The following is a 13,995-nucleotide window of genomic DNA, read 5'->3' as shown; positions in this document are numbered from 1 at the left end:
TTTGCCTCCGACTCCCGAAATCAAATGTCCACCCGACTCGGTTCAAGACAAGCTTTTGTTAACATTGGACCCTAAACAGAGATACGTCGTCCACTACAAGAATCTCCGGTTTTTGATTGGGAAGGGTGTTCAGATAGTAAATGTTAGAAGAATACTAAAGTTTAAACATTCCACGTGGTTAAGACCTTACATAGAAACTAACACACAACATAGAACAGCTGCCACTTCCGATTTAGACAAGGACTTCTTTAAATTAATGAACAATGCGGTGTACGGAAAGACCATGGAGAATGTTAGAAAGCACGTAGACGTGAAATTAATTTCCGATAAGAATAAATGTCGGAAGTGGATAGCCGATCCTAGATTCAAGTCGAGAAAAATTTACAACGAGAATTTGGCACTTTTCAATCTAGATATAAAATTGATGAAATTCAGAAAACCAATTTACGTTGGCGCAACGGTTCTCGACTTGTCGAAACTTTACATGTTCGAATTTCATTACGACGTGATGAAACCCTTCTACAATGATAAGATATCACTTTTGTACACGGACACCGACAGCTTTATTTACAGCATACAAACACCTAACCTATACGAAGACATAAAAAATCCTTCCATGCTTGAGTATTTCGATACTTCTGCGTATCCTCAACCCAACAGATTTGGAATTCCATCTCGTAACAAAAAAGTCCTAGGTAAACTGAAAGATGAATGTAACGGTGATATTATTGTCGAGTTCGCGGGTTTGCGTTCGAAGATGTATGCCATGAGAACAGAGAGTAGCGTCACGAAGAAAGCAAAAGGTGTGGGCAAGAATACGGTGGAGAACAAACTCACCTTCCACGATTACATCGATTGCCTTTACTCACAATCGACGATACTAAGTATAGAACAAAGAATCCAAAGTGTAGACCACGTGATTACAACAAACGAAGTTAGGAAAGTAGCATTAGATCCGCACGACGATAAAAGATGTATTTTGTCTTGTGGAATCCACACGTTGCCTTGGGGACACTATCGTTTAGAAAATAGTAAAAATTGTAGGCAATGCAATTGAAAAAAAAATAAACTTAAATAACTATAACTAAAATAAAAAAAAACTTTGACTGTCTCAAATTATCACATACACAATAAAGAACTAGTAAGGACAATGAATCTCTTTGGTTTCCGAAAGCAAACAATGGAGACTGTACACCGCAAGGCAGATCATGAATTTCTACCTTCCATGTTATCTAAACTCAACGGCCTGTTGATCAATCAATTTTCGGAACGTTGCTCTTCTTGCTGGAACAGGGACGATTTTGGATTCGCGACGATCGACGTGACGAGGAAACCCAACGACGGAAAATACAGAAACAAAATCAACGACTTTCAAAACGTTGCAACGTTGTGAGAAACAGTCAAAGTTTTTTTTTATTTTAGTTATAGTTATTTAAGTTTATTTTTTTTTCAATTGCATTGCCTACAATTTTTACTATTTTCTAAACGATAGTGTCCCCAAGGCAACGTGTGGATTCCACAAGACAAAATACATCTTTTATCGTCGTGCGGATCTAATGCTACTTTCCTAACTTCGTTTGTTGTAATCACGTGGTCTACACTTTGGATTCTTTGTTCTATACTTAGTATCGTCGATTGTGAGTAAAGGCAATCGATGTAATCGTGGAAGGTGAGTTTGTTCTCCACCGTATTCTTGCCCACACCTTTTGCTTTCTTCGTGACGCTACTCTCTGTTCTCATGGCATACATCTTCGAACGCAAACCCGCGAACTCGACAATAATATCACCGTTACATTCATCTTTCAGTTTACCTAGGACTTTTTTGTTACGAGATGGAATTCCAAATCTGTTGGGTTGAGGATACGCAGAAGTATCGAAATACTCAAGCATGGAAGGATTTTTTATGTCTTCGTATAGGTTAGGTGTTTGTATGCTGTAAATAAAGCTGTCGGTGTCCGTGTACAAAAGTGATATCTTATCATTGTAGAAGGGTTTCATCACGTCGTAATGAAATTCGAACATGTAAAGTTTCGACAAGTCGAGAACCGTTGCGCCAACGTAAATTGGTTTTCTGAATTTCATCAATTTTATATCTAGATTGAAAAGTGCCAAATTCTCGTTGTAAATTTTTCTCGACTTGAATCTAGGATCGGCTATCCACTTCCGACATTTACTCTTATCGGAAATTAATTTCACGTCTACGTGCTTTCTAACATTCTCCATGGTCTTTCCGTACACCGCATTGTTCATTAATTTAAAGAAGTCCTTGTCTAAATCGGAAGTGGCAGCTGTTCTATGTTGTGTGTTAGTTTCTATGTAAGGTCTTAACCACGTGGAATGTTTAAACTTTAGTATTCTTCTAACATTTACTATCTGAACACCCTTCCCAATCAAAAACCGGAGATTCTTGTAGTGGACGACGTATCTCTGTTTAGGGTCCAATGTTAACAAAAGCTTGTCTTGAACCGAGTCGGGTGGACATTTGATTTCGGGAGTCGGAGGCAAATCCGAAAACGTGTCGTGCAGGTGGTCGGAGAATTGGAGATCTACCTCTGCGAAGAAACCACACTCGCTATCGTCGAAATAAATAATATCTATCGAAGTGGGATCTAACCATTCGAATCCCCCGTAAGGAAGTTTCTGAACCATGGCATGTCCGTAGAGATTATTAACGTCGGCGTAGAAGATGTAATTCGATGCTCGATTTGAATCGTAATCTTCTTTCATGTGTACGTTATTAGCTTTTGCATGTCTCTGTACGCATTGCACCATTCCACCTCGTATCCCTCTTTCGATGAAAAGTAACATGTCAACGTCCGATATCAGTTCCAGCTTGACCTTTGTCTGGAATAACATTGCCGACCACGCTAATCCCGGTAGGCTGTAGAAATACGCTGGATCTAATTTATAAATATTCGTTGCCGTTTTCCTGAACACTTGAAAAACATCCGCGAGTATCGTCACGTCCAGTTTTAAGTATGCGTCGTGGTAGTCTCCGAGTGTCCTACATCCTAATTTCTCCCACATGAGTTGCGCGTGTTGGTATTCTTCGTCCGTGATTCCTTTCTCTCTGAGTCTGCTGTAAAATTCTCTTGGAAGTGGGAGAGCGTCGTCGTTAAATTTAGAACCATCACTAACGTATTCGTAAGGATAAATCCCTTTACGTCTAACGAGTTCTATGTCTACGTTGGGAAAACTAGCTCTAGTTATTTTAAATTGATCGTCGATGAGTTTGTTTGCTAAAGCGTCCAGGCTGGCAGAGAGAAATCTATACGAATCCAGGAAGCGCATCTCGATTGTATTTTTCGTTCCCGGAATCGACACTTGCTTGCTGAGACTAATGTAGCGTTCTTCATTCTCGGCCAAGACACCTATACGTTTCGGATCGTAGCCAAGATGTCTCACCAGGTGGTGAAAATCATATCCGCTTCCGTTGTGAAAGAATATGGGGATGAATTTAGGTTTCTGGGTTTTAAGATTGCACGTGTTGCAAATTCCACCTATGTAGTTTCCGCTGAAATGATCGTGGTGGAATATTTTTTTGTTCTCATCAGTGAAACTTTGATCACATACCGGACACACCTCAGTGGAATTGTAATTTTGAAGTTCATTTTCAGTTAAAGGTGCCATCGGTTTTGATGTAAGCAGTACGCTACCAATTACCTCAACCTCCTCCACCATTTTTTCCAGGAAGTGTTCGATTACATTTGGCCCGCGGTATATATATGCTTCATTTATTTTATCACGTCGCACAACAACATAGCCGAAACTATTAGGTTGATGAAGCTGGTACGGCGTTGTGGAGGAAATTTCAGGATCCGGTTCGCAGTAGGAGAGTGGTTTGAGGAACGCCTCGAAATCTGCGACGATGATTGCGGGATGTTCCAACAATGCCTTGTGCATTTTGAATTCTTCGACTTCGTTCGTTTCGGGCATCAACATTCTAGCCGGTCTGTTGTCACCGCAATAAATTTTATGTTCGGCAAGTTTCTCCAGAGCAATTTGACGTCCGGTGTAATTTCGATAATTGAGTTGTTTTCGATCGTCGAACGTGGTTAGGCATCTCGGGCAAACTTCGATGTAATGTTCATGCTTGGTTGATTGACTTCTGACCAAACGTGATAGTGAACAAATTAGCGTATAGTGATGAACATCCTCGTTGGAAATTAGAAGAAGATTAATCACACGAGCATCGTCATCGTCGATATCGCTTATCCTGACGGGGTGCACAAGATATTTATCTGACGTAAAGGAATATACATTAATAGCGATGCGTTTTCCTGCACGATTTTCGAACTTTGTTATATCCGACAATGTCACCGGGTATTCGATGTCAGACATTACACTTTCAAATTCGGACTCGTATTGCTTGTAATGATAAATCCGTTCTGGATTATTTTTGCAATAAACAGGATGCAGTGCAGCCAACACACACCAGAGAAAACACTTGTTATCGCTGTTCTGTATATTTAACACAGCCCTCTTGTGTTGAATGTTCGGTGGAAGAGGAACGTAGCTGGATGCACGAAGAGGCGAGAATTGGTTCACGTAAACGGTTAACGTGTGAGGACTTCCACACAGAGACCATCCCGACCCTTTAGCCTCGAAATCGTCATGTTTCTTAACCAGCTCGTTGGAAACTTTATAATAGAAGTTGTCCAAATTTTCGACGTCAGCAAAATAAAGAGTCTGATTTTTTGTACGATGATAAAAAATACTCGTTGTGCCATCAACTTTCTCGTATTCGGAAAACAGAACAACGTATACTTTTATAGAGTTGTTTTCAAGTTTATCTTTCAAAATATTTAGTACAGATGTTTTCGTTTCATCCAAGAAACTAAGGATGTCACGACCTGATTCTGACTTAATTGAAAAATCCTGGAGTTGGTCGTTGAATACAGATCTAATTGGTTTGCGTTCATTCGATAATTTAATTTGCTTGGAAGTGGAAGCTTCGGTTCCTGGATCATCGATTTTTCTTTTCACTGTTCCTCGTTCGGTCGATGGTTTGCAAATTTTGAGATGTTTACTTAAATTTGTAATGCTGATCATCTTTCCGCATCGAGCACAAGACTTAGAAGGTAACGAACGATTAATTCTCGAACCTGTTTCGCTACATCTTGCCCTGTGTACCGATAAATTGTTTCTTGAGATTAGCTTCCCACAAGTAACACATTCAGTTTTATCATTTTTACGATTCAAACTGGTGGTGGATGCCATTGCTTTTTCGAAAATCACAGAAATCAAAAAATCTAGTATATAGCGATACAATTTTCAGGTATGTTATTTATATAGAATTTCTTGAGGTGAAATAGAAAATACACGATCACGTCAAAATTCAATCTGGTCGAAATTACTATGAAAAACCACGTGAAACACCTTTGAACTTGAAATAATAGATGGTATGTAACTTCAAAGAAAGTTAAATACCTATTTTTTTTACAAAAACAAGGAGCCTTATAAGTAATACAATTAAGAGGTATTTAATATGAGTCATCACAATGTTAGTTACATGGTTCTAGTTAGGATGATGATTTTTTTTTGGTTTGTTGGATAGGGGTTGAAGAAGACTATTTGTTGTAGTGACCACAGTATTGTTTTTTTTTTTTGTGTGTGTGTGCGTTTTCTGTTCTCTTACGAGAATTAATATAGGTTGCCATAGAACCCTCCAATTCATGACTTAGGAAAAATCTGTTTGCGGATTCATCACGTACGCCTATACATGAGTAAAATGTGAATAGAACCTATGTTCGGAAATCCAAAATAGCGACCGGAAGTAGGATTATCTTAGAAACAGTAAGACTTAGGAAAAATCTGTTTGCGGATTCATCACGTACGCCTATATGTAAGTAAAATATAAATAGAACCTATGGTCGGAAATCCAAAATAGCGACCGGAAGTGGGGTTATCTTGGAAACAGTAAAACTTAGGAAGAATCTGTTTGCTGATTCATCACGTACACCTATATATAAGAAAAAATATGAATAGAACCTATGTTCGGAAATCCAAAATGGCGACCGGAAGTGGGGTTATCTTGGAAACGGTAAGACTTAGGAAAAATCTGTTTGCGGATTCATCACGTACGCCTATATGTAAGTAAAATATGAAAAGAACCTATGCTCGGAAATCCAAAATAGCGACCGGAAGTGGGGTTAGGGGCCAGGAATCTTAAAAAAAATATTATTTGTTTGTTTGTTTGCGTCACAATATAGGCGTGCACGCGCGTGTGTGCGGCACATCGTTCCCGAGAGAGAGGTTTACAAAGATCACGATATACAAACATTTGACCGGGGCTTGGAAAATTACGATAAGGTGCATTCATCCTTCAAGAATAAAAAACTGCATTATTTACTCATCACGTTGTGTCAGCGCAATAAATGAGGCGCTGAACATAGAGAGAAAATGAGAGTTTTTGAGGTTTGGTGAACCTCAATTAATAAAAATAAGTTTTTGAGGTTTTGGTGAGCTCCAAATAATCAAAGTGAGTTTTTGATGTTTTGGTGCTGTTTTCTACGCTGTGAAACATCGTCAGCGCAATAAATAAGGCGCGGAACGTGGAGAGAAAGTGAGTTTTTGAGGTTTGGCGAGCCCCACAGAGCACCACCGAGCCCCATTTTCGGGAGCAGAACCGGGTTGATTGGACTACTTGGGTGAAATAAGTCATCACTAACGTTTGCTTGAGATTCAACATGCCACGCTTCGGCGTTACAAACATTGTACACTGACTAGTCACAACTGACAACTTTGGGCAGATAAGAAGACTTCACCATTGACTAGTGAGGGAGGGTGTTCTAGGAAGAACACCTGCACACAATAGGGGTAGGCAATCACATGTTATTGAGGAGATGGTGGAGGCAACTCTCTTTTCCCTCGGACTGTCTATGGATAGCTGAATTCGAATTATCGAAATAAAGGTTCAAAAATTCAAATCGCATATGAATTTTTAAAGTTGGTTTCAATAGGAATTTCAAGAGGAATGAACTTCTACTTGAATTACTAGATAATTCGAATTATCCAAGTTCAAATTAAAATGAGTCCACTGTATAAATTAATATGTAAATGCTCCAGAAAGTTAGGAAACTGACCACACGTACCACTTTAATATCTAATATGGTACACCTGTGCCACGTTCCATCCTTCTCGTCCTTGACAGCAACCGGACACCCAATTCTCAGCTCAGTCTCCAAAACAAATTCAGGTCTGTAATCAGACTCATACATTTTGTTCATACGTTTCTGCAACCTACAAGTAAAATATTATAAACTAGTCAATTTTTACAACAAAATTTGCAAACGTTACAAAATAAAAGATTAATAAGCATAGGAAAATATGACAAAAAAATGTAAAACCAAGGTTCCACTATATTTGCATTAGCTACCTCTTATGTAGTCTGTTTTTACATGGATTTTTTTATCTTTAATTCATAATAATAATAAATATAATAATCCATTGCGCAACAGCCCATAAAGGGTCTAGGCATACGTACCGACTGGCGGTCTCCCTCCCACGCTTTCTTTCGTCACCTCTAAACGTGGAGATCTTCAACCAGTATTGGAATAGTCGGTGGGTCAGCCCGACGTATCCCCAGCCGTTATAGTAGGTCTCCGTGACCGGATTACGCTCACTCACTCGGAGCTCCCCAATTTCCTCACAATGGTGGGTTGCCACCGGCCCTATACGTAGGCCGAATAAATTCCGACCAGAGCCGGATTCGAACCTACGCCGTCCCACAGCGAATGATCTAAAGACGAGTGAACGCCTTAACCCGCTCGGCTACGGAGGAGGACTCTTTAATTCATGCATTACTCTAAATTCTAAATGAATATTTTTTTTTATTATTTTTCCTCAGATATTGTACTTACTTCCGGAACTCACTGTCAGTCTTCATGTTTCGAATGTAAAATTGTCCTGGTGAAACAACATGTGTTATGGTCCCAATTACAGAGTCACATTCAAGCAATAGCAAAGGAGCCTTAATCACAGATTTGTATGGAATGTTAGGGCTGGCAGTTATATCTGAAAAGTAATATATCTGAGTTATACATGTACTGTAGTAATGTATAGAGGTACACATATTTCATTTTTGACAAACACACAATGGGAAATAACACATTGCAATCATGGACGTCCGCAGGATTTTCTCCAGGGAGGGGCAAGCAAGGTCTTTTTCCAGGGGGGCAAAGGAGGCATATGTTCTCCCATAATAGTGATGCCACCTCAAAAAACACTACTGTAGTCTGAATCCTTCAATGCCCGTATAATAATTAACATAAATGACTGTGACTGGAATGAAATTGATGAAGAGCTGAAGACGTCTGTCACACGCTGGTTCCATTCACAGGCGGCAGAGTTCTTCGACAGTGGGATCCAAAAGTTGATACCACGATACGACAAGTGTCTCAATTCTGGTGGTTGCTATGTTGAAAAATAGCTGAACCTTTGCTGTACCTGTTGCCAATAAATGGTTTCCTGAAACTGTGTTGTTGTTTTTTTTTTTAAAAATAGGGAAACTTACTTTCTGGATGCACCTCGTACTTAGCAAATTACTTTAAAAAGTCACTTCCTGCATAAATTTAAAATATTGTTGAAAATAATATAATATATAAAGTGAAAGAGGAGAGAGGAAACACTCACTGGACAAAGAAAAAATTCAAATTTTCGTGATGGTATGTCACATCTTCAGGAGTAGAGAGACGTTGTATAACTAAGTGACTAGAGGGAAGAGTAAGCATGACCTGCAGAGTTGCCAGGTCCCGAAGGAAAAAAAAAAAAGGTGTTGACGGTACCACAAAAAAAAATAGTTCTTTCGCCTGGCTTGTCGAAAACTGTGTGGTGGGGGGGAGGTTGGTTGGGAAAAGGTGGTGGTGAGGGTGAGGATAGGGGATGAGGGGCATTACTGGTTGACCTTGTTCAGGCCTGGAGGTGTGGTTGCATTCATGGTCGATATGTAGGCCCTCTCCCATCGTCTACGTATTGAGGTGTTGGTGGATTGGGGCAAGGAGTGGACGATCACTACCTGGAAGCAGTCATTAAAAGGAATATTGTGGTGATTGGTGTGAATGGCAACAGCAAAGTCCAGGTTTTGGGTAGATGAGCGGTGGTTGTTGATGCGGAGGTTCAGGGCTGTGGATGTTTCCCCCAGGTAGAAGCTCCCACAGATGTTGCACGTGAGGATATAAATTAGGTTAGAGCTGTTGCAGGTTAAAAGAAATATTCCAGGTAGCGATCGTCCACTCCTTGCCCCAATCCACCAACACCTCAATACGTAGACGATGGGAGAGGGCCTACATATCGACCATGAATGCAACTACACCTCCAGGCCTGAAAAAGGCCACCCAATAATGCCCCTCATCCCCTATCCTCACCCTCACCACCACCTTTTCCCAACCAACCTCCCCCCCCCCACCACACAGTTTTCGACAAGCCAGGCGAAAGAACAATTTTTTTTGTGGTACTGTCAACACCTTTTTTTTCCTTCGGGACCTGGCAACACTGCAGGTCATGCTTACTCTTCCCTCTAGTCACTTAGTTATACAACGTGTCTCTACTCCTGAAGATGTGACATACCATCACGAAAATTTGAATTTTTTCTTTGTCTGGTGAGTGTTTCCTCTCTCCTCTTTCACTTTTTATTTAGCCCTTGTGGCCCTCCTTCCTTTATTATATATACATATAATTCATATTTGGGGGGGGGCTTGCCTTATATTGATACTAGCCAGAAGCTAAGATAGTAGTATTTTCTTAATAATAGACGAAAATTATAGATAACAATTCAGTTCCATTAATAATCAATAATGGACATGAGATACCATGTTTAGTTTAGAAATTTAACTGTTGCATTTTTCAATTTAGTTGCAGAAGAAATAGAAACTTCCAGCTAATCCAGTTTCCACCTTTCTTTAATGTCCTGAGTGCCCAACTTTCAGTCTTCAGAAAGTCAAGTGTGCTTCGAGATTAAATAACAATGTAGTGGCATACTCTCCCATGTTAGCTGGTTTACGGAAGGTTTTCATACATAAATAAATTTCCAGAAAATTTGTCTGACTTCTGTTTTTGTTTCACTTGCATTGGTGTTTTATTTCTATTACATCCAATTAATATTAGGGCTGAGCCAATACCAGCCGATGACAGTGTATCGGCCGATACCAGTATATTGCATATCGGTCTCTTACGGGTTCCGCAAAGATGCCTCGCGACACTTTTGCGGAGTGTAATTATCCTGGAAATTATGTACAATTCTAACTTCTTTTTATTTTGCACGAAAAACTATAATTTGTAATTGCATAACATCTATTTTCATATTCTGATGTAATTCTTGAATATTCTAAAGCAAGTTTCTTGGTAATTTGATGCATGCAATTGCAGAAGAATATTTATATACCAATATTGATCAATATTTTGAACAAATTTTTAATTATTGCAATTTTCAAGTATTGGTATCGGTGGGAATCGGTGAGAGTATTGGTATCGGTTCAATGTGGTATCGACTCAGCCCTAATTAATATATAATATAAATATACAATAGGCACTGTTGCTGTAAACCAGGTCAAATTTTCAGAATACACCACTATAATAACGTTACTAAACATCATTATTTTTGCAATAGGAGAAAATACAGGGGCATTCCATGTGAAACCAACAAGTGAAGAGGCACTTTTCAACCTCACATATTTTGATTCATTTGAAATTTGGCATACTGAAAGGGCCACTTGAGGTAGGAAAATATGCAAAGTTGCAAATCCATATCTATAGTATTTTCAACATTACAGTGTTGCAAACTATGCAATTTTGACAATTTTTTCCAACATCTTGTTAACTTTAATTTGCAATATTTCGGCAACCAGAGCACCTAGAGAAGTGATTCAGGCGGCGTTGGAAAGGCCTTAAAGGACTCTTTCACATGAGATATTGTATATCCCTGTCAGTGTAAAAAAAAAAAACAATTGGAAGGTGATGTAAAGACAACTTTGGTAGCCATTTTCTCAAAAACGGGTATTTTAATTTTTTTCAAAAAATATATGTCATACATACACTATTACTCAAAACTGTACAAAATTTGAAAATGGGACACCAATGGGATCCGGAGTTATGATATATTTTATGCTATGATGATTCAAAAGTCCGGTCCCATAGGTAACTCCATTATTAGTGCACATAGCAAAAAATGGAAAGAGGGGAAAGTTGATGGAAATAGGTGAGTTTCAATCTAAAATGCTTGAATTTTCAAAGTATCGTGCACCGTTTAGGCTGTACACTGGTACGAGCCTCATTGGTAGCCGAGAATGCCACATGCTTGGCCCTGAATACTGCAGGAATCGCAATACCATAGAGTACAGGGCAAATTAAGAATTGATGACAATAATTATAGGCAAAATAAAAAAGAATTAAAAAGGAGAACATGTGAGGTGCACATCCCTCCATTCCCCAGACCTCTGGAAACTGTTAAAAACTCACAAATAATAATCAGGCTCTGCAAAACATAAGTACTTCTCAGTTGGACCTTCAAGAATGCCAAATTTCAAATAAATCAAAAAATTTAAGGTTGAGGACCTTGTTGATTTCACATGGAATGACCCTATAAATAAAAATTACCCTTTGTAAATCGGAAGATATCCTGCGGAAATAGCATTGGCTTCATCTTCAACTTCTCTTGATAACTAAGTAACTGAATCTTCTCACTATTAAAGTCCGGGAAAATCGAGTCCTCTTTCAACTTCTGTGTACGTTTGCTACCAACTTCTTTCCCTGACAATAACAAAGTTTCAACCACTGATTTGGTCACAGATGAATTTCCAAATTCAAGAGGACGACGTTCCTCCTGATGCCCATTCAAGATGTCCTGGGTGAACTTGGAGCACAAAACTTTTTTTAGGTTAACTGAACTATCCCACTCTCTGCTGCAACAGAACACATCCACGAGGTGCGTCGTATATGGATGATTGGGTGATTTACACAAAATATCCACTATCAGGATACTGTCACTAACTAAGTCAATGAACATTTGTTCTGCACTGAATTGCCAGTTGTATGAGTTCGAGCCATCTTCACTGGGTGTACATACCTGCAAAAAAGGATAAAATACCATGAAGGAAATATACTGAAAGTAACATTTATAACTAAAATAAACAACTGTGTGCCTCTACCAGCTTATCAAACCTGGGATCCCTTGATAACAAGGCAATGACGTTACCACTATGCTATCGGGGAAGACTTAAATATTCATGCAAGAAAAATGGCAAAATGTTAAATATGCATGGAGGGAGTTTTATAATGTATGGTAAGCCTAAGAATAAATTATGTTGGAAGCCCTGCAATACAGCAAAACTCCTAAATCCAACATTAACCCATTCATTTATATAAGAGAAACAATCATGTACCAGATGTTCCCCATTCACCATTTTCATTTTTTTAAATTGATTTGCTTCATTTTACTTCGCTTTTTATGGCACTTTTGGCTAATTTGCGAAGATGGGGATGAGTGATATGATGAAATTGATGAATGGGCATTCACAAACATCCATGCTCAGGCTGAGATTTTAATCCGAAACCCCTGGTGTTGTAGTGCAATGTACTAACCACTCCGCCACGGGCCTAATACTGAACTGCATCATATGAATATATATTTGTCTCCTAATATTATTAGAATAATTAAGACTTCAATGGGTGGGCAACATGGTGTCATTTCATGTCTTAAAAGCTTGGCAAATTGTGCTTTTAGTGCACTTTGTGCTGATAGGCAAATCAGGTCTGGACATAAAATTTAAAGCAGAATCTGGACTTCTGAATACATGTCTCCACTATGAATTGAACCTAGAACCCATAGATGATCAACAATTTAATAGACTAAATGGATAACTCTTGTTGATACATATCTCCCAAAAATTAACTGTGCTCATATTTATTACCAACGTTTGAGTTTCATCCATCCCCTCAAAGTATGCTGTTTTGTATTTTTTACATCTGAGTCTACAAAAATATAAAATTATGGCTTTACTGTACATAAGTATCCCATTGGAACTATACCATTCATATCAATCAACTTGCATTTTACTGTAAATGTTCATGTAAAAAATATTATTTTAACAGTCATTTAATAACAAAATCAATCTTTTTTTCTTTTGCATAATTTCCCAAACACTTTGGCTCCTCAAAATGGTCAAATCGACACACCAATGCCAAGACCAAGAATTTGAAAAAATTGACTTTTTCACCCTGTGAAGTTTCTGACTACTTGTTGACAGATACCTATACTAACTTATATGACCTAATAAACAGCCATAAGCACATATACAGGGTCCGGCGGAATGAATAGCCTGATTTGAGTCACGTAGTACGGCGTTGCTGTTGTGCCTGCGCAACGACGTGTGTGCGCGCTGCATTGAAGAAGGACTGCCATTTGTAAGTATGGCCTTGTGGAGTTCGGAACATAGAGCATTCGCCGTTGAGGCGTATTTAAAAAATAACGAGTCTCCAATCACCGTGCAGCGACTCTTTCGTCGCCATTTCCAGGTAGGCCGACATCAGAACCTACAGGATCATAGGATGATTGTACGGTGGGCACAACAATTCAGGACTACTGCATCGTGTGCAAAAAAGAAAAGCCCGGTGCGACCAAAGACACAACTGACCCAGGAGCGAGTGGAGGAGGCCCGTCAAGCACTGATCCGAAGTCTTCGGCGTTCTGCTGCCAGACATGCCTTGGCGCTAGGAATGTCAGATCGTTCCCTGCGGCGCATCATCCATGAAGACCTCCACTTCCACCCCTACAAAATGCAGGTCGCACAGAAACTAACCGAACAAGATAAACATGCCCGACGAACCTTTGCATTGCGTTGCTCGGAACTTTTAGCAGCCGAGCAACATACTGATATCGGATGAGGCTCATTTTGATCTGCACAGGGGTGTCAATAAACAGAATTACAGATACTGGGCGCCATTTAATCCTCGTTGGCTGCATGAGTAACCCCTGCACAGTGAACGTGTGATCGTGTGGTG

The 13,995-nt window shown here is 39.3% G+C and overlaps 1 protein-coding gene across 1 annotated transcript in view; it reads right to left on the bottom strand.

The window, feature by feature from the left end:
• The window catches only part of LOC145994927 (uncharacterized), a 108,690-nt gene that overhangs the window by 75,693 nt on the left and 19,002 nt on the right, over positions 1-13,995 (bottom strand). Inside the window, exons 5-7 of the mRNA XM_083131424.1 lie at positions 11,593-12,061; positions 7,863-8,016; positions 7,095-7,242 (exon numbers count right to left, since the gene is read on the bottom strand). Coding sequence (XP_082987550.1) covers positions 7,095-7,242; positions 7,863-8,016; positions 11,593-12,061 — 771 coding nt within the window. The remainder of the gene's footprint in view (positions 1-7,094; positions 7,243-7,862; positions 8,017-11,592; positions 12,062-13,995) is intronic.

This window comes from Lepisma saccharinum, chromosome 11 (assembly GCF_977018435.1).
Source record: "Lepisma saccharinum chromosome 11, izLepSacc3.1, whole genome shotgun sequence".
NCBI lineage: Eukaryota > Metazoa > Arthropoda > Insecta > Zygentoma > Lepismatidae > Lepisma > Lepisma saccharinum.
Note: the sequence above shows the minus strand (reverse complement) of the source record. Positions and strands in the feature narration are given on the sequence as shown.